The 24,718-nt window shown below is 35.5% G+C and overlaps 1 protein-coding gene across 1 annotated transcript in view; it reads left to right on the top strand.

Annotated features, from left to right (window-relative positions):
* LOC150102616 (uncharacterized) overlaps positions 1-24,718 on the top strand; it is a 234,723-nt gene that overhangs the window by 52,551 nt on the left and 157,454 nt on the right. The window contains exon 5 of the mRNA XM_090398679.1: positions 11,389-11,483. Within this exon, the coding sequence (XP_090254805.1) occupies positions 11,389-11,483 (95 nt within the window). The remainder of the gene's footprint in view (positions 1-11,388; positions 11,484-24,718) is intronic.

Below are 24,718 nucleotides of genomic sequence, written 5' to 3'. Positions count from 1 at the left end.
TGTTTTATAAGTTCTCTATTCACAATGCAGTTGATAATTTCAATGTTTCTGCCTATTTTAATTGTCTTTGTCATTTTAATGCTGACCTTCATACCATATCTATTACAACAGTTATTCAATTTAGTCAGGTAATCTTGCAGACTTGTAACAGATTTATTTAGAGGTACAACATCATCCGCATAAAGCAAAGAGCTGAGATTAACAACTCCAATTTTGATATCAGTTAATACCACTTTCCTTCAAAATGGGATCGATATAGATAATGAATAAGAGAGGAGATAATATACATCCTTGTCTGACACCAGATTTAACATTAACCCATCTTCCCGTACTTCTAACTTCTTCAATTCTAAAAGACTAAATATTGCTTGATATAATGCCCCATTAACACCATATAACTGTAGCGTTTGGAATAGCTTCTCTTCTCTTCTCTCTTGGCACCTTGTCATGTGCCTTTTCTAGATCTACAAAACTTAAATACAGATCTTTGTTATATTCCTATGATTTTGCAACTATCTGTCGTAAAGTGAAAATGAAAATCTGATCCTGACAGCCTCTATTTCGCCTGAATCCAGCTTGTTCTTAACCAAGCTTCTCTTTCACAATCCTTCTCAACCATTTCTCAAGTATACTTGTATATATTTTACCAGGAACACTCAGTAATGAAATTCCCATTTAGAAAACATCACTATCGACAATGAGACTCTTCTTATTCCTTGCCTCTTCTCTCCATGTGAATTTGTGCACATTTTTATGTTGGAATATTGTGTTAGTGATAACAGTCCATGTCCTGAGCAGAAATCCAAAAGATATTTGCTATTTTGTCCAAATTTTCCCAAAATATTTTTGTATGCCTGACAGTCATTTCCCATTCTGCTATTTAGAACCCCAACAAGGACCAGCTTTTCCTTTTTCATTGTGTCTGCTGCTTACTCTAAAGCCTCAAAAAATTCCTCCAGTTCTACCTTAGTAGAACCCTATGTGGAACAATAGGCACAAATGTCTCATTGTTCAGTTCCCCCCCATTCTAATATTTGCCCACATGACTCTACTTAAGACTGCCTGCCATTCAAGAAGATTAGCTTCGTATTTAGCGTTGAACACTATGGCTACTCCTCCTTTTCTTTGATTGTCATTGCCTGAATATAACATTTTCTATTTATTGTTCAGAAAGATTGCACTAGTTTTTGTCTTTTTTGTTTCAGTCACCCCTATTATGTCAGTCAGGTACTTATCCAATTCCTCAGCTAGCTCCATTTCTTTGCCATTCAGGCTTCTTATGTTGATAGTACCAATCTTGAACTCTAGTAATGTTGAGTTGGGTTAAGTTTTATGATTTGTTCCAGTATCTGACTTTTCGCCGTTTGCCCTGGTTCCCTGGCGTAAACAAAGTGGGTCTTGTTTAACTGGCGACACCCCAGCTGGCGTGAAATTCTGTCATGTTGTACCATCATTTTTTATTTTGATTTAAGCCAATATGAACACAATTTGGTTAGCTAACTCCCAAATTGCCAACCCATCCTCATCCATTCTGTATTCAGGTAGATACCTAACATTGTGCACCACGAGAAGGTGAGGATTGGACATTATGTCAGAAGCCCTAGTTGGTTCTTTGCATTCCTTTGAACGCTATGTGAAGGTCTCCTCTCAGTTACATAGCTTTCACCCTTAAGCACCTCCTCTCTTAGTTATAATAATAAAATACCAGAAGGCAGGGCTATTTTCAACTAACAGCACAAACCTGAGGTTCAGGAAACATTAAAAAACCGTTTTTAAACATTCTAATTTTAGCGTCTTGGAATTTCATTTGTGATATATTATATGCTTTTGTTATAGTTATTACCTTTATGAAATCACTGGTGTGGGCCATCGTATATATATTTTATTACAGCTCTTTATGAAAGTACATGGAGCTTCTGATTTGTGATAGTGCTTTCCTAGGTTTTTGACAGGCAAGGAGCAACAGTAGACCACCCTATCACACCAAACATATGACATTCATGTAACTGAAGTTTGGAAGTAAGTACAGTAGAACCTCTCTTAACTGGCAACAACGGGACTTTGCCGATTCTGGATACGAGATTTTGCCGGATAATTGAATATGTATTTCAAGAACTTACCTGTTTATGTGAGCTGCTTAAGGGTCAAAGCTGTATAACTGAGAGGAGACCTCCACATAGCCTTTAAAGGAATGCAGAGAACCGACCAGGGCTTCTGACCTAATATCCAATCCTCACTTTCTCGTGGTGCACCCTGTTGAGTGTTTACCTGGATACTGAATGAACAAGGATGGACTGACAATTTGTGATTTAGCTGACCACATTGTATTCTTATTGGCTTAAACCAATATATAAAATGATGGTACAACATAACAAAATTTCGTGACGGCTGGGGCGTCGCCTGGTTAAACAAGGCCCCTCCCCCATTGTTTTTGCCAGGGAACCAGAGCAAAGAGTGAAAAGTCAACTACTGGAACAAATCTGAAAGCTTACACCCCAACTCAACATCACCAGAGTTAAACATTGGTACTATCAACATAAGAAGCCTGAATGGCCAAGAAATGGAGCTAGCAGGAATTAGATAATAACAAGATCGACATAGTAGGGTTGACTGAAACAAAAAAGACAAAAACTGGTGAGATCTTTCTGAGCAATAAATACAAAATGTTATATTCAGGCAATGGCAATCAACGAAAAGAAGGTGTAGCCATAGTATTCAACACAAAATACGAGGCTCATCTTCTTGAATGGCAGGCAGTGTCAAGTAGAGTGATGTGGAAAAATATCAGTGAAAAAGGAAAAGTTGGTCTTTGTTGGGGATCTAAATAGCAGAGTAGGAAGTGATTGTCAGACATACGAATATGTTTTGGGAAAATTTGGAGAAAAGATCAAAGCTAATAATGGCAAATACCTGTTGTATTTCTGCTCAGGACATGGACTGGTTTTACTAACACCATGTTCCAACATAAAAATGTGCACAAATTCACATGGAGAGAAGAGGCAAGGAATTAAAAAAAGTCTCGTTGACTATGTTATTGTTGATAGTGATGTTTTCTCCCTGGTGCAGAACACCAGAGTGATACAGAGGATTTGAAATTGGAAGCAATCACTATTTAGTCTTGACTAAGATAAAATTGAATTTCATATTGTAAAAAATGACATGTAAGAAAGTTTTAAAACGAATAAAAGTTGAGCAGCTCTCAGATGTGAACTGTAGACTAAAATACACAAAGATTAATATGATATAAGCCAAAAGGCTATTTTACTGGCGACATAAGTTTAAGGGAGATGGTAAATCTCATTATTCTACAGCTGGGCACGAAACTCGGATCGAAATCCATCCGAGTTTCATACTCGAATATTGAAATAATTGAAAGCCGATAGTTTTTTCGGCATTAAACTCTAGGACTTCGATCAGAGTTTTGTACCTGGCTGTAGAATAATATGGGGTTTACCATCTCCCTTAAACTTATATACAAAGATTATTGAGAAAAAAAAATGAAAGAGTTTGAAAACAAGAACCAAACCTTGGAGATTCAGTGGCAAACCTTGAAGAAAACCCTGATTGATTCAGCCAGAGAGGCATGTGGTGAGGTTGTCTGCAAGGATAGAAAAATCAGAAATTGCTGGTGGACACAGGAAGGAAAAGAAGAGAGTATATCAAAAGTTCCTGGCAAATAAGACAGCTTGTTCTCTTTGAGAATACAGAGACAAATGTAAGAATGCTAAACATTGTGTAAAACTAGATAAACAAAAGTCATGGGAGGACTTTGGCAAGAACATAGAAGATAAATATCAAGAAGTGGTAAGATAATCCGGAGATTGTTGAAGAAGCTCAGAAATGGAAGAAAGAATACTGTAAAAGGAATTAGAGATAAAGGTGACATGAAAATGGGAGAAAAAGATATCCTTGAAGTATGGAGTAATTATTTCGAAAAAATTGCTAAATGAAACAAGAAGTTATAGCACAATAGTAAATAACATTCAACAGGCTTGCAGTCAGGAATACATATCCATACTTGAAGTAGAAAAAGCTATCCAAGGCTTGAAATGTGGAAAGGCAGCAGGAGTAGATGATATTTGACCAGAAATGCTGAAGTATAGACGAATTTCTGATGATTATAGTAAAATTCTAATAATACCCATATATAAAAAGGGAAATAAAACTGAATGTGAGAATTACAGAGGTATTTCCTTACTGAGTTCCGGGCAAGATTTATGCCAGTATACTTGAGAAACGGTTGAGAAGAATTGTGGAAGAAAAGCTTGGTGAAGAACAAGCTGGATTCAGGCCAAATAGAGGCTGTCAGGATCAAATCTTCACTTTACGACAACTAGTCGAAAAAGCATGGGAATATAACAAAGATCAGTATTTAAGTTTTGTCTATCTGGAAAAGGCATATCACAATGTGTCAAGAGAGAAGCTATTCAATGCACTTCAGTTATACGGTGTCAATGGAAAAATATATCAAGCAATACTTGGTCTTTATTTGAGTTGCAAGTCAGCAGTTATAATTGAAGGAAGATGGTTTAATGTTAAATCTGGTGTGAGACAAGGATGTATATTATCCCCTCTGTTATTCATTATCTATATGGATAATGAATAACAGAGGGCATTATGAAGGAAAGTGGTATTAAACATGATATCAGAATTGGAGATGTTAATGTCAGCTCTTTGCTTTATGTGGATGATGTTATACTTCTAAATAAATCCTCTACAAGTTTGCAATATTCCCTGACTAAATTGAATAACTGTTGTAATAGATATAGTATGGAGGTCAGCAATAAAAACACAAAGACAATGAAAATAGGTAGAATTGTTGAAAATGTCAACTGTGTTTTGAATGGGGAACCTATGGAACAAGTAAAACATTTCAGCTATTTAGGCATGATTACTGAAGATGGTAACTTAAATATGGAAATAGACAACAGAATCAACAAAGCTGGTACGGTAGGAAGTCAATTGAATAAATTCATATGGAATAAGAAAGAAATTAGTCGGAACCCTAAATTAGCTGTATACAAGACAGTGTTCAAACCAGTTTTAACTTATGGATCTGAGAGCTGGGTCAGAAGTAAAACACTTTACCAAAGACTAAAGACTGCAGATATGCGAGTCCTGAGAAAGATTAGGGGCATGAACAGATTGCATGAATGGCAGTATCATATTAAAAACGAGGATATTAGGAAAGAATTTGACACTGTCAGCATCCAGGAATGCGTTTGCAGAGCTAATCTCAGGTGGTATGGTAACTTGTACAGAATGGGAGAGGAAAGATTAGCAAAACAAGTGTTCTCTGCCAGTTGGCAGGAAAACAAACCAGAGGAAGACCAAGATATAGGTGGATTAATACGGTACAAAGTGCCCTACACGATAGAAATATAAGATCTGATGATGTTGGAGTCTTGACAAGTAACAAACTGATTTCGAGAAAAATTGTAGATAGGAAGTTAGTAATGATGTGTTTCATGTAGTACTGTCATGTTCTGTACATCCCTTGAGTGTACATGTCAGGAATTTGATGATGATGATGATTCATGTTTTGTGATGCCATCTGTAGAAATTGCAGCATGCGAAGTTCGTTGGTCATGTTTTTTGATCTGCTGGCCATAATTAAATAAATAACATAAAAAATCGTGTGAATATTTTAAAACATTTACGCATAATTTTATATTTCACAAAATTAAATTTAAATCGCTTTTAAAAATTGCAGTACGTATTATCACATGAAAGTTGTTTTGAATTTCTTAGTGTGATAACATAACATAACATGACTTCGAATGTCTGCCTGCTTAGAAGATTGTCGCTGGAGCTTTAAAACTTCACTGTGTATACAATGAAGTTTCATAAATCATGTGCTGATATAGATGAACATTGTTTTGCAAATCTTATGGAAGTCTGCAATCCTTCGTCAGCTTCCTTTCACATAACTTTCTTAGTCTGCGTGCCGTTATCTTCATCCTCCTCCTCATCTTTCTCCTTTCCCAGTACTTGTTCGATTATTTTCTCATCATCAAGAAAGAGAGTGACTGGAATGGAATAGTCTACATTCACCCAAGCCTTCACGTGCTCTTCACTATCACTAACCTTCTCCGAATGTATTACTAAATCCAAGATGTCGTACACGGGACGTGTTTTAAAACCACGAAAATCTTCTTCACTTGATTTGTCATCTTCAACATGATTGTTGGCCACAATTTACGCCAACAGTGAACTGAATTAATGTTCCTTGCATTTTTCTAGGCAAGAGACAAAGGAATATGGGGTCGTTCAATTTGAACTGTTTCTTAAAACAGTTCACATTGCATTGGACGTCACCTTCAAAGTTCATGCATCCACGCATAAAAAGGAAGCGATAGTTCATCTTTATATTCTCAATGATTCCTTGGTCCATTGGTTGGATAAGGCTTGTTACGCAGTGCGGTAGAAACATAACACACATGTTTTCCACATTTAAGTCTTCAGCTTGGGGATGGGTGCAGCAATCATCCAACAAAAGAATCACTTTTCTGTCTGGTGGTAAACCCTTTTCCCTTAAATGCTCCTTGACACTGTGCATGAATACATTATGAAGCCATTCTTTCAATATGTCACATTCCATCCATGCGTTCTTTTGTGCCTGATAATGGATAGGTAGATTTTTCACATGTTTAAAGCACCATGGATTGCGGTACTTGCCTACCACTGACAATCTTACTTTGTGTATGCCTACAGCATTTGCACATACCACCACAGTTACGCGGTCCTTTTTCTGCTTAAAACCCTTCGGTGAAGCTTCCTTCACACAAGCCAAAGTCGACATAGGAAGACACTTCCATAACAATCCAGTCTCATCAGCATTATATATTTGTTCCGCAGTTATATTATTTTCTTCCCAATCTTCTGAAACTGCTCGATAAACTCGTTCGCGGACACTTCATTGGCACTCCTCTGTTCATCAGCCATATCTGACTTACGGATTTCATGCCTTTCTTTGAATTGGAAAATCCACACTCGCCTTTCATCTTCAGTTTTCTGTGCAATTCCTTCGCTTGTTCTTGCAGCATCAATCAAGAAATGCAAGCTCCCTCTGATCTTTTCTTTCAAACCACTTGTGTAACACACGATCTAATTCTTCACGCCAGGTTTGGTGTGCAGTTTTCCGATTTTCTGCAGCTTTTGCAGATTCTTTTTGTATCATGAATCTCTGGAGTTTGACCATCTTGTTTCTTTATATCGTATAAAGTTGAACTTCCAATTTTATATTCATCTGTTAATTTCGTTCTGCTTACACCTCTCTCCATTTTCTCCAGCAATTCAAGTTTTAACTTGAGAGTGAGAACATTTCTCTTACATTTTGCAGGAGTAGCCATAGCAACACCACTTGGGCTAGGAGCATACATATACGAATGCAGTTTTTTGGCGCAAGTTCTGGCTTCGCAAATATACAAAACAACCCACGCGATCCCTCTTAGCCAATGATCCGCTGGGACAATTGTGTGAAGCATACATTCAGGAGTCGCATGCCCCATACATTGTTTGCCCAGAATGGCGTTTTTTTGGTATTGCCAGTTAATTGGGTGCTGGTTACGAGAGATTTTACTGTATTAGAAATGATTTTCAAATATGCCATTTCTGGGTATTATCTCTCAGTCCTTGCTAAAGCCTCAGATAATGAAAGTGTTTCAATAAAAGTTCAGTCTATACCTATGCACAGCACTGTGCTCTAGGCTTCTCATATAGGGAATTGATTTTATTTTCCAAGCATTATAAATAAAATATGTATAAAATGTTATTATTTACCAAGCACCATGGAGATCCAAGGTAAATACCTGATCATTCATAAAATGCTTGTGACTTTACCTTAAACTCATTCTGGCAACCCATTTAACTCATTCGCCACAACCCCCCCCCCCCCCAAAAAAAAATTTTTTTTTTTAGGCTTTCTTTCTTGTAAACCATATTTTTACTTAATGTCCAAGGATGATATGAGAATATGAACATCCTCTCTGACAGACTGCTTAGCATTAGTTCATGAAATAGCAACTAAATACATTAGTTTCTGTTGGCTTCTCACCATTCAAATCTGATTTAAATGACGTTCACCCTACTCTATCTTTGAAAATTCAAACTAAGAAAGACAAAAAAATCTAAATACATTATTATTGACCTATTAGTATTTCTGATGTGGTAGTGAAGATTTTAGAGAGTAAGAACTTGCATACAGAAATGGGTAGACAATCATTCTATACTCTGCAGGGAACAGCACGGGTTTACTAAAGGAAGGTCATGTTTTAGCAATTTGTTCATATTTTATAACAATGCTACGGCCAAGTTGGATAAAGGAAATGGATACACTATGAGAATGTTGGATTTTTCTAAGGTGTTTAATAGGATACCACACAAGAGGCTGTTTCGTAAACTGAAGAATATGGGATTGGAACATAATCTGTTGACTTGGATCAGGGAATGGTTAACAGACAGATAGCAAAAAGTGGTATACAGTGGGTGTGAATCTGCAAGATTTAAGGTAACCAGTGGTGTACCACAGGGTTCAGTCCTTGGGCCATTAATGTTCAATCTATACATTAATGACTTCAGGCAGGGTCTATCATCAGATTTGCAATTGTTTGCTGATGATGCGAAGATAGGCAGGGCAATCAGGGATGCTACTGATATTCAGCAATTACAAAATGATTTGAATAGACTGGAAATCTGGGCAAACGAAAATGGCTATCAGTTGTTAGTAAGTGTAAAGTTATGCACTTTGGCGTGATTAGAGATCCAGCGACATATTATATTAGCAGGGTTATGCTACAAGAAACTGAGAGGCAAGGGATCTTGCTGTATTGTTGGATAAGAATTTAAAGTTCAAAGGTCACATAGCAAAAGTTGCAAATACAACTCAGAGGATAATTTCTATGCTGAAGCGAACCTTGACATGTAAGGATAAGGAAGTAATTTTGCCTCTTTATAAGGCTTTGATAAGACCACACTTGGATTACTGTGCACAGATTTGGTATCCCGGGTTCCAAGAGGATAAAGAAGCTGTGGAAAGGGTGCAAAGAAGAGTTACAAAGATTATATCCAGATTATGGGATTTAGATTATGAGGACAGATTGCGAGATGTGGATTACAGACTCTGGTTAACAGGAGAAAGAGGGGGTGATATGATAGAGGTCTATAAACTTTTGAATGGGTGTTATAGCATTTCAAACGATGAAATATTTTGTTATATGGAAGGCGGGGAGAGAACAGTCAAGAAAGGGGTAAGAGCTAGGTTTTTCTCTCAGACAGCAGTGAGTGAGTGGAATAATTTGCCCTTAGGGATAGTGAGTGCATCTAGTGTAAATGAATTTAAGACAAAGTATGATAGCTGGGTTTGGGTAATTTACAGCCTCCCTTGACTCCCTGGAGGTCTCAGATAATAATAATAAATATATTTCTATCATGTGTTTCTTAGACTATCGTCTAAGAAACACATGAATCAGATCTTAGAAATATAAGATCTGATAATGTTGGAGTCTTGACAAGTGACAGACTGATTTGGAGGAAAATTGTAGATAGGAAGTTAGTAATGATGTAATTTTTTCATGTAGTACTGTCATATCCTGTACACCCCTTGAGGGTACATGGCAGGAATTTGATGATGATGATGATGATCATGTGTTTCTAAATATGACTGCAAATGAAATTATGTGTGCATACACTGGTTTCCATAAATTAAGGAAGAAAGAAAAATCAACTCAAAAACTGTATGATTGCATAAAAATTCATCATACAGTGTTCACATCTCATTTCATATCACATGAAATGAGCTGTGAAAGAAACACCCACAAAAAATGTAAATAAATAGTTTCATCGAGTAATAATTGGGTGCATGAAGACAGTGATCAAAATCCAGAGGTTAGAAAGAATGAGATTGTCAAAGTTCCTCAATAACCTATATAGTTCCCCCCCCCCCCAAACAGCAAGCAATGCAGTGCTCACAACAGCGTTTCATACTTGTTATATGGTGTCCAGGAGCTCATTTGTTAATAGTAACCATTGCTCCTACCAAGCTCTCCTAAATCCCTGGAAGATTTTTGGAAATGGAGTTGAGAGTAATAATATTTGGGCATCCCAGACATGCTTAATAGAATTAAGTTCAGGAGACCTTATTGGCCAGTCCATATGTATGATGCTCTTTGAAAGTATTGGTCCACAAGCTTTGATTGATGAATGCTGCAACTTATAGAGATGAGATCCTAACCGTCTATGTTTGTCTGTATGTGGGTGTGATAGAAGAGACATATTTCCTATAAGTTGCAATATTTATAGTTCCACTATGGTTGGTGCATCTATCTAATTAAATGCCTTCTGAAAACATCACACCACTCCCCCCCATGAATGTCCATTTCAGGGATATTAGAGGGACAGCAATGTGTCTCTTGTTCTCCCCAGATCAGAACATAACTGGTATTGCTTTGTAGAGTAAATCAGCACTTGTCTGTAAACAATACTGACCCCATTGATTTTCAATCCAATTGATGTGGAGTTTGACCCATTTCAAACATTCTCTCCACAGCATAAAAATAAGGGCATGCAGACCACCTTTATGAAGCCTTCTGTGCACAGCAGAAACAGAGATCAGTGTCCTGTAGCTGATGTGAGGTCAGATCATAGTTGATTTCTGGGTAGCACTCTTGTTTATGCAAGCAGATATTCGGAGATATCCATCACCCAATGTGGTTCTAGCCTGTGGCCTTCCTTCACTATGTCTCTGGGATGCTGTTTGCAACCTTTGGAATTGGTTCCACAGTCTGTGAACCACAGAATGTCTCACATACAACTGTCTGGCTACCTCTGCTTAACTTGGGCTAGCGTCTAGTCTTACAATGGCTCGCCACTTGATTTCCAGTTCATCAGTGACTGATGCCTTGCAGCCATATCCAAGAATTTTGTTATCACGAAATGTCTTGTTTTCACTTCTGACATGAAATGGAAAATAGCTCCAAAACACCTGCTTTCATGGTATGGCTCATTTGCACACATTGCTGAGACAGCACCATTCATTTGTGGTTGATAACCAGTCTGAGCTTTACTTTTCATGTAATGTACCTGAATTTCATATGTTCCCTTCTTCCTTGAAATTATTGCAATTTTTCTATTTGTTCCTTAATTTATTGAAACCAGTGTACATTTTCCCTCCTCCATACATCCAAAAGATTTTAACTACATGTCAGTTGATTTTAACGTTTCCCATTTTAAAATTTTCTCATTTACTAAAATAGTTGTTTTTGATGTTATTATTCACTAAGAAACTGCTATATATTTTCTTAATTAATGTATAATATATGTATGTGTGTGTATATATGCACACCCTTATTTCCTTTCTTTATTTGTCTTTACTTTTTTTTTTTTTTTAAGATGCCAGTTCTGAACCATATCCATTCCAAGCAGAACGATTTGGTCATCAAGTTAGCTGTGCTATAGGTAAAGGCCTTGGTGATAATTGGAGTCAGGTGTGTGTGTGTGGTCTTCATAATATTACAATTCATGTGTATGAGTGAGTACATTTTATTACATGGGATTTTTCTTTCATAAGTTAGAAATTTTCATGTTAGATTAATAGGAAGGATACTGAAGTTATTCAAAATATTATCTTTTGTGAATTCACACACACTCACTGTTATCATCCTTTATTTAGAAATAATTTTATTATGGCATAAGGAGAGAAAGCAATATCCTCTTTATAGGACATACAAATTGTCATATTGGGTGTCTGGAAAAGATGTGTTTTGGTGTTTAATTAATGGTACTGTCTAATTACTGTTATCTTCTGTTTGTAATATAGCTTGAATGTATCATCATTATCAGTTTCCTAATATGTACCCTCAAGGAGTGCGAAGGCTACTGCTACAGTACTACATGATTAAGTTTACATTATTACTAATCTTGTATTCACAATTTTTCTTCAGATTAGACTCTAATTGTCATATCTAATATTTTGATTTTCTAATGTAACTGAATCAGTCCATCTAGATCTTGGTTTCCCTGTGGGTCTTTTTCCTGTCATCAAATAACTGTTCTGCTAACCTTTTCTCTCCCATACTGTTTAAATGACCATGCCACCATAAATTAGCATTGCTCACACAATATGAAGTTCCTTTCTAATATCTTCATTTTAATATGACTGTGCCACTAATGCCACATGTTCAGGTGCCTAATTTTTCAGAATTTTCATATCTGTGGTCTCTAATATTTGATCAAGTGCTTTATTAATAATCCAACTCCCAGATCCATAAAACTAGCAGTAAAACTTAAAACTCCTTAAATTAGCAGTATACAAGAACACAGTCTTGTATACTACTAATTTAGTGTTTTGGCTAATTTCTCTATTATTACATATAAATTGGTTCCACTGACTCACCATCATGCCAGCTTTGCTTATTCTGCTATTTCTATATTTAATTTGCTATCTTTACTATACACTGTACCTAAATAGCTGAAATATTGTACTTGTTCTATAGGTTCTCCTTTGAGAATGCAGTTTTTTTCATTTTCATAGATTTGGTCTTTTTATTGCTGATTTTCATTCCAAATTTGCAGTTGTTATTCTGTTTCTTGAAGAATCCTGGAGACTTGTACCAGATGTGTTTAGACAACATCATCTATGTAATGCAGAGTGCTAAGTTTGATATCTCTAATTTTCATGCCACTTTCTTTCATAATGCAATCCATGTAGATGATGAATAAGAGTGGAGAATATATCTGTCCTTGGCTTCTCCCTGATTTTACACCAAACCACTTCCTGTGTTACCTTCAATTCTAATTGCTGACCTACAAGGATGGTCTGAAAAGTTCTCGGCCTTGACCATAGATGGCAACACTATCAGCAAGTTTGTTTTTTTTTTCTAAGTTGGTACATTTGTCATAAACATCCATGTGAAATTGCAAGTCGTTCTATCAAGTAGTTTGTTTTATACAGCTGTCTGAAGCAAAAGTGTTGTCTGTATGGATAAAATTGAGCATCGTGCAGTTATAAAATTCTTTGTAAAAGAAGGTTTACCGCCAAAAGAAATTCATTCAAAGTTCATAAAAGTTTATGGGCACTCTTCTCCTTCGTTTTCGATAATTAAGAAATTGACTGCCGAGTTTAAACATGACCGTACCAGCTTTGAAGATAATCCATGTGAAGGACGTCCAAAAAGTGTAACAACACCAGAAATCATTGATCAAGTGCACAATGTGGTTTTGGATGACTGGCAAGTCAAAGTGCATGAAATTGCTGAGACTATAAGCATTTCAAAAGAATGTGTAGGAAATATTTTGCATGAAGAATTACAAATGAAAAAGCTTTGTGCAAGATGGGTGCCACGTTTGCTCACAGCAGATCAAAACGCACTCACATGAAAATCTCTGAACAGCGCTTGGAGTGTTTTAACAAGAATAAATCTGATTTTGTGCATTGATTTATTACTATGGCATCGGTGTTTTGGGATGCTAAAGGAATTTGTTTATTAATTATCTTGAAAAGGGTAAAACAATAACCGGGGAATATGATTGCGATCTTTTAATCAAACTAGATGAAAAAATTAGTGAGAAAAGACTCGGTTTGCAGAAGAAAAAAATCATCTTTCATCAGGACAATGCACCTGCCCACAAAGGTGTTTAGGAAATGAGAAAATTAAGGGATCTGCACTATTAATTGTTGGAACATTCACCCTATTCTCCAGATTTGGCTCCCTCTGACTTCTATCTCTTCCAAAAACTAAAACTCTTTCTCGCTGGTCAGTGTTTTACTTCGAATCAAGAGATGATTCGAAGTAAAGTAAAGAGAGATGATTTGCAGCCTGTAGAGGAGGATTTTGCAGATCTTACTAAAAACCACTACAGGGACAGGATAATGGCACTGGAGCATTGCTGGAATAATGTATTAGTCTTAAGGGAGATTATGTTGAAAAATAAAAATAATTTTGAAATTAAAAATTGGTTTTTTCATTATTAGGCCGAGAACCTTTCAGACCACCCTCGTATATCTTAAATATAGACTATATATGGCTGTTCTATGATGCTTTATTTGTTCAAAATGTAATAGCACCTTGTCATATTCCTTTCCCACATCTGCAAAGATTAAATACAGATCTCTGTTATATTCCATGTGATTTCTCAATTATTTGTTGTAAGGTGAAACTCGGTTCTTGACAACCTCAACTCAGTTTGTTTTTCTCAAGTATGCTTGTATAAATCTTCTAGAGAAATTCCTTTGCAATTTGCACATTCAGCTTTATCCCCCTTTTTATAGATGGGAACAACTATGAGAGCTCTGTTCTAATCATATGGAATTTGACCTGACCAGGCCAACTGAATTATGCAGTGTTGTCACTGCAGATCTTTTATAACTCCAAGTTTGAATGTAATTGATTCCAGCTGCTTTTTAAGTATTGATAAGAATTCCTGTTGGATATTTTCTCTTTGAACATGAAAACTATTTGGTCACTGCTTATTTCATTAACTGATTCTAGAAGTAATTAATCCAGGCATCTAGAACATCCTTATGTTCAGTTTTCATGTTACCTTTATCATGTTTGATTCCTTTTATAGTACTCTTTCCTCCATTTCTAAGCTTTTTCAGTGTTCTGCATTATGTTTTTTCACCTTCCTGATAATTATCTTTATTCCTACTGTGGTTCTTAGGAAAGTCTTCTTGTGACTTTTGTCATAGAAATGTGGCCTCCATTTTTTTGCATTTTTATATGTATTCTTTTAGGTTATTTGCTAGGAACTTTCAGTATGCTTTCTTCTTTTCCAGGACTGCTTCTTTAACTTCTTATATTTGTGATGATGTTCTTATTTTTGTATCCTTATAGATGACCTCACCACTTGCTTCCCTAGATGAATTAATCAATGTTTTCTTCAGAGTTTGCCACTGAGAATCCAAGGTTTGGCTCTTGTTTTCAAGCTGCTGTTTCATTTTTTCTTCAGTAATGTTTGTATAGTCGAGTCTTCAGTTTACCTGTAAAAGCTGCTCAACTTTAGTTCTTTTTATAACATTCTTACCTACTGTTCTTTTCAATGAGATATTCATCCACCTAATAGGAAAATCCTAATTTCCTATTAGGTGGCGTATTGTGTGTGTGTTGCATGGTTATCCTGAAGGATAAGTAATATTTTGTTATTTTAGTTTAACAATATTAGGCTAAGTTATTGTATTTTTGTTTTAAATGGGCGTGAGATTTACCGAGTTATTTAATTTGTAATTAAACTTGGTTTTTTGTTTAAATATGATATTGTCAATATGGCACCAATGCATGGTAGAACAATGGCTGCAGAGATCACTTTGTCAGTTGATTTGAATTTGCTGGATTTTCTGCAGTGCATGGGAAATGCATTCATTGGAAAAATTAAAGAATATGCAGAAGGTAATTGAAACTGGGAAGAGAGAGAGTATTAAATGTTTCAAAAGCAAGTGCCTATTAGGTGAGGAGTATGGAGCAAATGTTAGGTGAGTGGACAGTATCGATGTAGGATGGAAAATGTTGGAATTAATGTCAAACGTGTGGCAGTGAAAATGTAGGATAATGAAATGGACATAAATAAAGAATTAGCATATACTTGAATGTTATCCTTCATTTTGCACTTTATCCTGTGAAGGATAAAGTGCAAAATTGAAAAGTTGTAGAAGTGGCAAAAGATTGACAGGGCTGAGAAGAGAAAGAAGCAGGTGGTCTGAAGTAATAATAAAGACCGAGCAAACAAATGAGAAAAACAAGTTAAGGAGAAAATTACGTATGAAGACTCCATGATCAAAGGAGTACTTAATGAAAGTGTATCAAAATCGTGTTTTCCTTGTGCAAAAATTCACAGTATTAGTCACTCCATCCAGATGCAAAAAGGTAAGGCAAAAGAACCAATTGTCTTGGTTGACACAAATCATTTGAGAGATGAGGGGGGGATGTAAAGGAATTTTTATAAGAAGTAAAACTGAAAAGCAAGAAGGTGAAGATTGTAAGTTTCCTGCCACACTATGATAGTGGCGAACTGAGGAGGAAGACGTTGGTAGCAAATGAATCAATATGTAGGTTGTGTAGAAGGAATGAAGTATGATTTGTGGATCTGTGGTCCATGTTTAACGGAATGAAGGATTTATACATTGCTGATGGACTACATCTAAATGGTTTTGGTGTTAGGTGTCTAGAGAGAGAGAGAGAGCTTTGTTTACAAATGAATCAATATGTAGGTTGTGTAGAAGGAATGAAGTATGATTTGTGGATCTGTGGTCCATGTTTAACGGAATGAAGGATTTATACATTGCTGATGGACTACATCTAAATGGTTTTGGTGTTAGGTGTCTAGAGAGAGAGAGAGAGAGCTTTGTTTACCGAGCATGCTGTAGTGCAAATTTTTCCTGAATTTGCGCTTCCACATGCTCGGTGGTTGGGAAAAAAGTGGGGATTTGATAGAAACATTTAAGTCACTTAAAGGGTTTTATAGGACTGATGCAAGGAAAATGTTTCAGTACTTAGCTAGAGAGTGTAGAACAAGAGGTCATCACTGGAGGTTGAGTAAAGGTGTGGTTAGTAGGGCTGTGAAAACTAGATTTTTTGTTTTGTTAGTTGTGAATGAGTGGAATGGAATGCTAGTCAGTTGTGAGTGCTTTGTCTACTAATGGGTTCAAGGAGCTATGGTAGATTGTGTAGATCGTTTGGGTCTCCTGTGATGGGTCTTCAGACTTTGTGGAGGTGCCAGTGCAATAATGATAATAATTAGCACTAAATGATGGTCACTTCCAGTTTCAAATCATCTGTACACTCATGTATCCTGAACCATCTTGAAAATATTACTATCACCAATAACATAGTCAGTGTGACTTTTCTTATATCCTGTCTTTTCTCCACATGAATTTGTTCCCATCTTTATGTTGGAACATGGTGTTAGTAAAGACTAATATCCTGAGCAGAAATCCAGCAGATACCGTTGTTATTAGACTTGCCATTTTCTTCAGATTCTCCCAAAATTTCTGTATGCCTGCTATGATTTATTGCTTACTCTGTTGTTTAGAACTCTTACAAGGACCACTTTTTCCATGTTCTATGTCAACTACCTGCTCCAACAACTCAAAATTCCACCACTTCTTTATTAAAAGATCAGGCTTCTTTCTGACCATAGACACAAATGAATCTCATTGTTGTTTTCCCTCATAACTAATTGAAATTGCCTTTCAATGAAGAAGTTTATCTTGATGTTTGATGTCGAATACTATTGCTGCTTCTTCCTTTCTTTGATTGTTACTGTCCAAATATAACACCATATTGTTTAGTAGGATCTACTCTTTTAGATTTCTTTTTCTCTGTAACATAATTTATGTATGTGTGGTATTTTTTTCTGGTTCTTCTGCAAGTTTTATTTCCTTTCTATTGATGTACTCCCTGTGTTGATGAATCTTATCATCAATTTTCTGATATTGGATTTTTTCATAAATGGTACAGACATAAATATAAAAAATAAAAAAATCACACACACACACACACAGTGGTAAAAATTTTGAGGATATGATGAATTCTTCACAATGCCAAATGGAAATTGTCGAAACCAGTGCTAACTGAGTAGCAGAAGAGGTATAAAAGGAAATGAAACGTGACAAGAAACAAAGGAAGTAGCAAAAATGGATGAAAAAGGAGTATGGTCAAGTATGCTGATTCCATAATTTGGAGCATGATAGAAGAATGAGTATCAAAAGCATATTTACCAAGTATGGATATTTGAATCATCATTGGAGATAAGCAAGCTGGTTGATCATTCAAAACAAATGATTGTCTGATTGGAATGAATGATTTGAAAGGTGATAAGTAAAGTCTGAAGAAAGATATGCGAGATGTTAAAAGGCAAAAAAAAGAACAAACAAGTCAAGCTTTGTTGCCAAGGTATCTCATGAGTGAGTTGAGGCAGCAAGCTGTGATTGCAGTTGATTCAATAAGCAAACTGTTATAATAGAAATGGTTTGTATTAAGTTGATCTATGGCATCTTTTTGATGGCAGAAAGAATTGTACTCTTGCAGGATGGATATGGAGTTAGGTACTTTGGAGAGATTGGTGAACAAGCAAATGTAAACATTCGAGGCAACTGGATGTCTCAGGTTTTTTGCATGAGAGCCTGGATGTGTGCATTAAGATGAGAGGTCAGAATTGTGACTTGATAATGAGAGTAAAAAAAAGACAGATTGAGAACTCAAAAGAGACAAGCTAAGAATTGCTGACTAGTTTTGTTAGACTGGAAAAATGGTATTTATGGCAGTGGAATTGGGAATTTGATTGAGGAATCAAAGCGTTCTGTTTATTTGAACTGCTCAGATTTTAAGAGTTATTGACTATCTGTCCTCCTAAAGAATCTATGTCATGCATATTCACTAATGTCCAAAGCATCAGGAATAAAGTTAATGAGTTCTTAGCATTGATAATTGCAAAGGAGACAGAAGTTATTGGCATTAGTGAGACCTGGTTGGGAGAAGAGCATATTCTGATGAGATTTGACCTGTACAGACAAGATAAGAAGAGTGGGGATTATTGCTAATGGGGATTAATTAAATCCACCAGAATAGAAATCTGAAATGGCGATGGTTGATTGTTGTATTTGCATAGGTAGTGGGTGAGAAATAATCATTTCATGAGATAGAGGTTAAGTTAACTGGACAAAATGCATAGTCATTATTTGAAGAAATCTGTGAATTGCATAAACAGATTAATTAATCCCATGGATGCAATTGGGGAGGGTTACTGTGGGTGATTTTATGTGTCGGGATTCAAATTGGAGGGAAGAGAGAGCATGCAGAATGAGAGAAATAACATTTGCAAAACTGCTGAGCAGGAGTATTAGGCAACACGTGAGAAGGAACTTGGGATGCAAGAATACCGAATCAAGTTCTTGAGAATCCCTCTAATAAATGAGGTTACTGCTATGTCTTTAGTTGGCAAGAGTAACTTAGTATTGACTAAGGAGGGACACATGTAGAACTGTAATGCAAGTGATTGTAATAAACTAAGAATGCAACTTGAGGCAGTGCCCTGGCATGAGAAACTGTATGGTAGAGTAGTCAAAGGGTGCCAAAAGGAAGGAATATATTACTGTATTCCAAGAGTTAAGAGAATAAATCACATGGGAATTAAATGGATGAATATTTTGAAGAAATATTATATAAAATATTTCTATATATATAAAATATAAAACATATGAAATGCTGTTGTGCCACCATCAAAAGAAAGTTGACCAGGCCTAAAAAATAGTATAAAAAGCAAGCTGGGTAGGTGACAGCCATGGTGAAGAAGTTCAAATGAGACTATGAAATGAAGTTAGCTCAACTAGCAAAAGGAAATTCATGAAAAAATTTTTTTCGATCTATGATAAGTAAAAGAAAGAATGGCCTTAGATGAATAGCCTTAGTTAATATGATTGGCAAATGTTGAATGCACTAGAAATAGCTGTTTTTGAGTAATTACTTTCATATTCTAAGCAGACTTCTAGTAGCATATTGAGTCTATTGTAAGAACTTTATTAGGATGCTGGTGGAATTGGATCAGCACAGTACTTGAGGGAATGTGTAAGAAAATTAACATTTCCTCTGATCAGGTTGTTCGACTTGAATCTGAGCATAAGCAAAATTCCTGTTGAATAGAAGCAACATAATTTCATTATATAAGAATGCAGTCAATTATAGACCATTCAGTATATTAGGTGTGGTTACCAAGGTATTGGAATGCTGGTTAGGAATCACATCAAAAGGTGGACTGCATTAGTATTTTCTATAGAAGACAGTATAGTTTTTGTTAAAGGCTTATATTGTATAGTAGAATTCAAGAGATATTTTTGACGTATTTCTACATGAAAGCACAGATTTTATGTAATGTTCAATTATTTGCTCACATGATGATATGATAAGATGCAGTAAAATTGGGTAGGGCGATAAGGGATATAGCAAATTCAGAATCTCTGCAATCTGATTTGAACATACTGGTTCTGTGGTCCAATTATAATGAATGTCAATTAATTGTGGCCAAGTATGAAGCAAAGTAGAGTATCATATTAATGGGAATTCACAAGTAAATTATGAAGCTTTAGAGACCTTGGGGTTATAGGAGTTTAAGATCACATTGTTAAGCTGGTTTAGTCATCATATCTTATATATTTACTTGCAGGAATAAGGAAGCTACTTTCCCTCTTATTGACTACTGTTCATATGGTCACTTGGGCGAGACAGTTCAAAGATCGATCCAATGGAGGGTAAAAAGTGAAATCTGGCATATGGAATTGTGCATATGCAGATTGAGGAAATGTGGTCTTCAGAGTTCTAGGTATAGAGAGAGGAGAAATGATAGAAGCACACAAATTGCTAATGGATTCTTATAGAAACAAGTGATTTTTCAGCTCATGTTAGATGGAGGACTTCAGGTCATTCCTGGAAGCTAATTAAGGATGTGGTTAGAAGGTATGCGAGATCCAGGTTGTTCTCATGACACATGGTGTTATTATGGTCATTCAACGTTGTGAGTTTTAGACTGGAGGAACCTGCATAATATTAAAAAAATTATACTGCAGGTGATCATACTCATAGAACAGAGGCTTAAACTTTTTTTAACAGTAGTTCATGCAGGCAGTATTTTAAATGTGATGGGTGGTTGCTATTTAAGTTATACACCAATTTGTACTTCATGTGGTCAGAGTAAAGAAAAATCTTGACTCTGAGCATAAAGCAGGCAGTGTTTTTTTGTGATGAGCTGGATGTTCTGATTGTTTTAAAGAACCACAGGGATAGTGAACTTATCATAAAAAGTTATTTTGAAAAAAAAAAAATTATATTAGTTCTGTCAGTTTGTCATGATGTTAATCAGCCATATAAACTAGAAGAACTTTATTCATAAAAAAATAAAGATACATCTTATTTAAAAGAGGAAGCAGGAGGCTATAGTTCAGAATCATCTGCTTCACTGGCATTTTTAATTATGATATTGCTCAACTCACCAAAACTGCCACTTCTAAAGTGCAATTCTCCTCTCCTGCTCCACTGTTTGTACATAAGATGATTTTTTGCGATATTACTTTTTTTTTTAGGTGAAGTTTGTAAAACACTTGAAGTGTAAATTGTTAAAGTAGGTTGGATGATAACCTGTAGCAATGTCTGTGATATTTTACTTTATTTTTCCCTCCTTTACAACCCCCCCCCCTTCATTTTGATCAAATTGTCAAAGACCGTTAACATTAGAAACAGCTATATTCGAAATTTGGTTAAATTGCTAATTGATGCAACCTGCAGAGGTACCTCTCCATCCCACAACAATTCTCATGTATCATTATAATCTAATTTGGTTGAATTTTTGCACATAAATCTTGCTTCCCTTCTTTTTTACCATTGATAAAACTGAGATCTCCAAGTTGGATTTCTTTTCTCAGGCTAGTTCCTTCTTCACAAGAGATTGTAGAAACTACAGCAGATTGGGACTATGAGTAGCAAAACTTGAACCAGAAGGAACCTATTAATATTTTTCTTAAAATTGGAGGTTACCTTTGTTGGGAAAACTGTGAGCTAGGTTGTTCTGGAGAATGGAGACAGAAGGAATAAAAGAGAGGAGGTGGGTGTTGCTGGTTGTTTGAAAATGTATTATAGGATAGATGTGCTACTTGTGTTTTTCAGCTATATTCCTTATAATTTTCAGGAATAATTGCAAAACTGTGGATAGGGATATTTGTCATTATTGTTTTTGGGATTGCAGCTAAAGCGTATAAAATTGAGGGCTGTGTATTATGCCTGTTAATTGTGTGTTCTGACCAGAACATCCTGTTTTGCAGGATGAGGGAAAAATCAAAAACAAAAGTTTGAGTCAAGAAGGATAGCTATCTTAGAAGTACAGTGGTCCGAAGCATTTCAGATATGACTTGGTATTGCATATCATTACTATAATTCAAAGATTATGAGTGGGAGACCAATATATTGCTTTTATTAAGTGTATTTTAGGGATTTTAACATTGGGGTTAATGTGTTTTAGAGTTTCTCAAATAATAATCTAACTAGATGACTTTATCAAGTTTGTTTGGATCTTCCATAATTATGCTGAAATTTAAAAATCAGCAGCTATTTACAGTTCAATATAAAATAAGACAGTCACTATTGACAGTGAAGTGAGGTGTTACTATATATATTTTTTAACAAAAAAAAAAAAGCAGAATTCTACCACAATGTATATTCTAATATAAAGAGGATTGACCAAATAGCAAAGAAAGTTCATTTATGAGTAAAATGGTCATCTAGTTGGTGAAACCTTACTTTAGAACACAAATATGGGGTATGCAGAACATTGTAAATCTTTAAAAGACAATTGTAGTTTTTTTCAGAATTCTCTGTTTATTGTATTCATTCAGGTTTTTATTGATAAATCTAAAGCATTAATAATGATTAATAATTTGCAAGCACTGTTGGTTACACTTGATATAAAAAATGGCAAAGATATTCCAGAATTAATATCCTTTGAATGTTTATTATTTAGGTGTGTATTGTTGCTTGAGATATTGATATCCAAAGTACTTAAAAACATTAATAGTATTTATAGTCCAAAAACATCTTTCAGAATGCCAATCGCATACATTTGAGAGTTATGATGTTTTAAATAAAAACTTGCAGGTATGAAAGAAAAAAAAACTGTTGAGCACAATAACTAGATTGCTCTTTGAAGATAAATTCGAATTTCTATTAACATACTGGCAGATGTGCTAAAAAATATGGTAGTCATATAACTTGGCATCATTTTTATAATGTTATTGTTAACAAGTTCACACCATGTGCCAGACAGCCTGGTAAGCATGCATCAAATCATTAATTACGTGTGCTTTCTTAGAGAAACCAAAGCTATGTAGAATAAACAAAACTTTACTTTCAGGTTATATATATATCCTATCTTCCCCCGTAGTCCTTAATGGACCGTTGGGTTGCTCATGTCTGAGCCATGAATGTCTAATGGGTGGTGAATTAAGACAGATGGCACCATCTCCTCTTCTGTCTTCGTCTATATGTCCTATGGCTGTATCCTGTATGTTCACGTATTATAAGTAAATGATTAAGAGAAATTCTATATTTGTATTTTTAATTTTATATACCTTCATTCTACGCCTTTATAAATTTAATTGAAATTTATAAAGTAAATTAAAGATACCAAGAAATTATATACTTGGTTTAATCCTTTATCCAAATGTAAGCAAACAAAGTTTCCACCTGAAGTATTTTCAGGACTGGGGCAACTCATATATAGAAGCTGATGACTTCACATCACTTGCCTTAGTATCCTGTAATGCAAAGCACATATCCTTATGGTTATGTATAATGCTATGCATTATGGGGAAAGGTCACTACCCAGACCAATTTCAACCTTTATTGAGGTCTTTTAGAGTATTTTAATAATAAGGTGTGATACCTTTTGGCTACTCATATAAGAAATTATGATTTCGGCATTACTTCAACCTTAGTATCATCTCTGGCGCCCACTGATGAGATTTCAGTAAAGGTCAAAACCAGTCTGGGTAGTGACCCTTCCCATAAGGATATGTGCTTTGCATTATGGGATACTAAGGCAAGTGATATGAAGTCATCAGCTTCTATATATGAGTTGCCCCAGTTCTGAAAATACTTCAGGTGCAAACTTTGTTTGCTTACACTTGGATAAAGGATTAAACCAATTATATAATTTCTTAGTATCTTTAATTTATAGTATAACCAAGTGGAAAAACTTCCAGCAACTATCTCTAAATTTATAAAGGTATAGGTAATTATATTTCAATCTGCATTAATCAGATGTGAACCATTTCATATATCTGGCATGAGGAAAGGAATAGGCTTGAATGCAAACATAGTTACATCAATTTACAATTGCAATATTATATGTGGTATTACACAGGAGGGTTCAAAATTCCACGTACAGGCTTTGAGTGGAGGTAGAGAACATCAAAATCAACAATATTCGCATAGGAAAGCATGACTGGAAACGCCACCGGAAAGTACTAACTGGGACACAAAGATGCAGAAATAACACAAGGCAGTAAGTAGTGTAAAAAAAACTTTATTAGGCGTAACTGAACAGGTCAGTAGTAGTTGGATACATAATATGGTAAATGAGGTGCATGTCTGCCATCTCAGCGTTCGTTAAACAACGCATGTTCTTCGTACGACGTCATAAGCTTGAATGAGGAAGCTCCAATTACTCACCTGGAGCACTGGCGAACAGCACCACCACCTATCACTTTCGGGTGACGTTTCCGGTCATGCTTTCCTATGTGAATATGGTTGATTTTGATGTCTCTACCACCCCTCAAAGTTTGTACATTGAATTTTGAACCACCCTGTAGATGGTGCAATAAATTACTATGGTAGTGAATGAATTATATGTCAACTTATAAACTCTAGTTATGCATGCTTTCATTTATAAAGAGTTTTCGTTAGGGGGGAAAATTAGGGAAAGGATTTGTGAATAAATCCCTCCCCCATCACTTTTAATTTGTTTTGCTATAATAAAATATAATAAACAAAATGAAAGTTTTACTGCAGCAGGAAATACACTGAAATACTCAAAAAGCCTCTTTCAAAATAATTGATAAGGGAAGTTTTTTTTTTTTTTTTTCCTGAGAATTTTCAGTGGTCTAACTTTTTAATCTCAAGAAATACCGGGCTAATCCTAAAAGATTAACAGGGTAATCTTGTTTTTAGAAATAACTAAGTGTGAA

This window comes from Typopeltis vanoorti, chromosome 10 (assembly GCF_054136105.1).
Source record: "Typopeltis vanoorti isolate ZY-2024b chromosome 10, IOZ_Tvanoo_1.0, whole genome shotgun sequence".
NCBI lineage: Eukaryota > Metazoa > Arthropoda > Arachnida > Uropygi > Thelyphonidae > Typopeltis > Typopeltis vanoorti.
The sequence above is the reverse complement of the archived record's forward strand: the minus strand, read 5'-3'. Positions and strand labels throughout refer to the sequence as shown.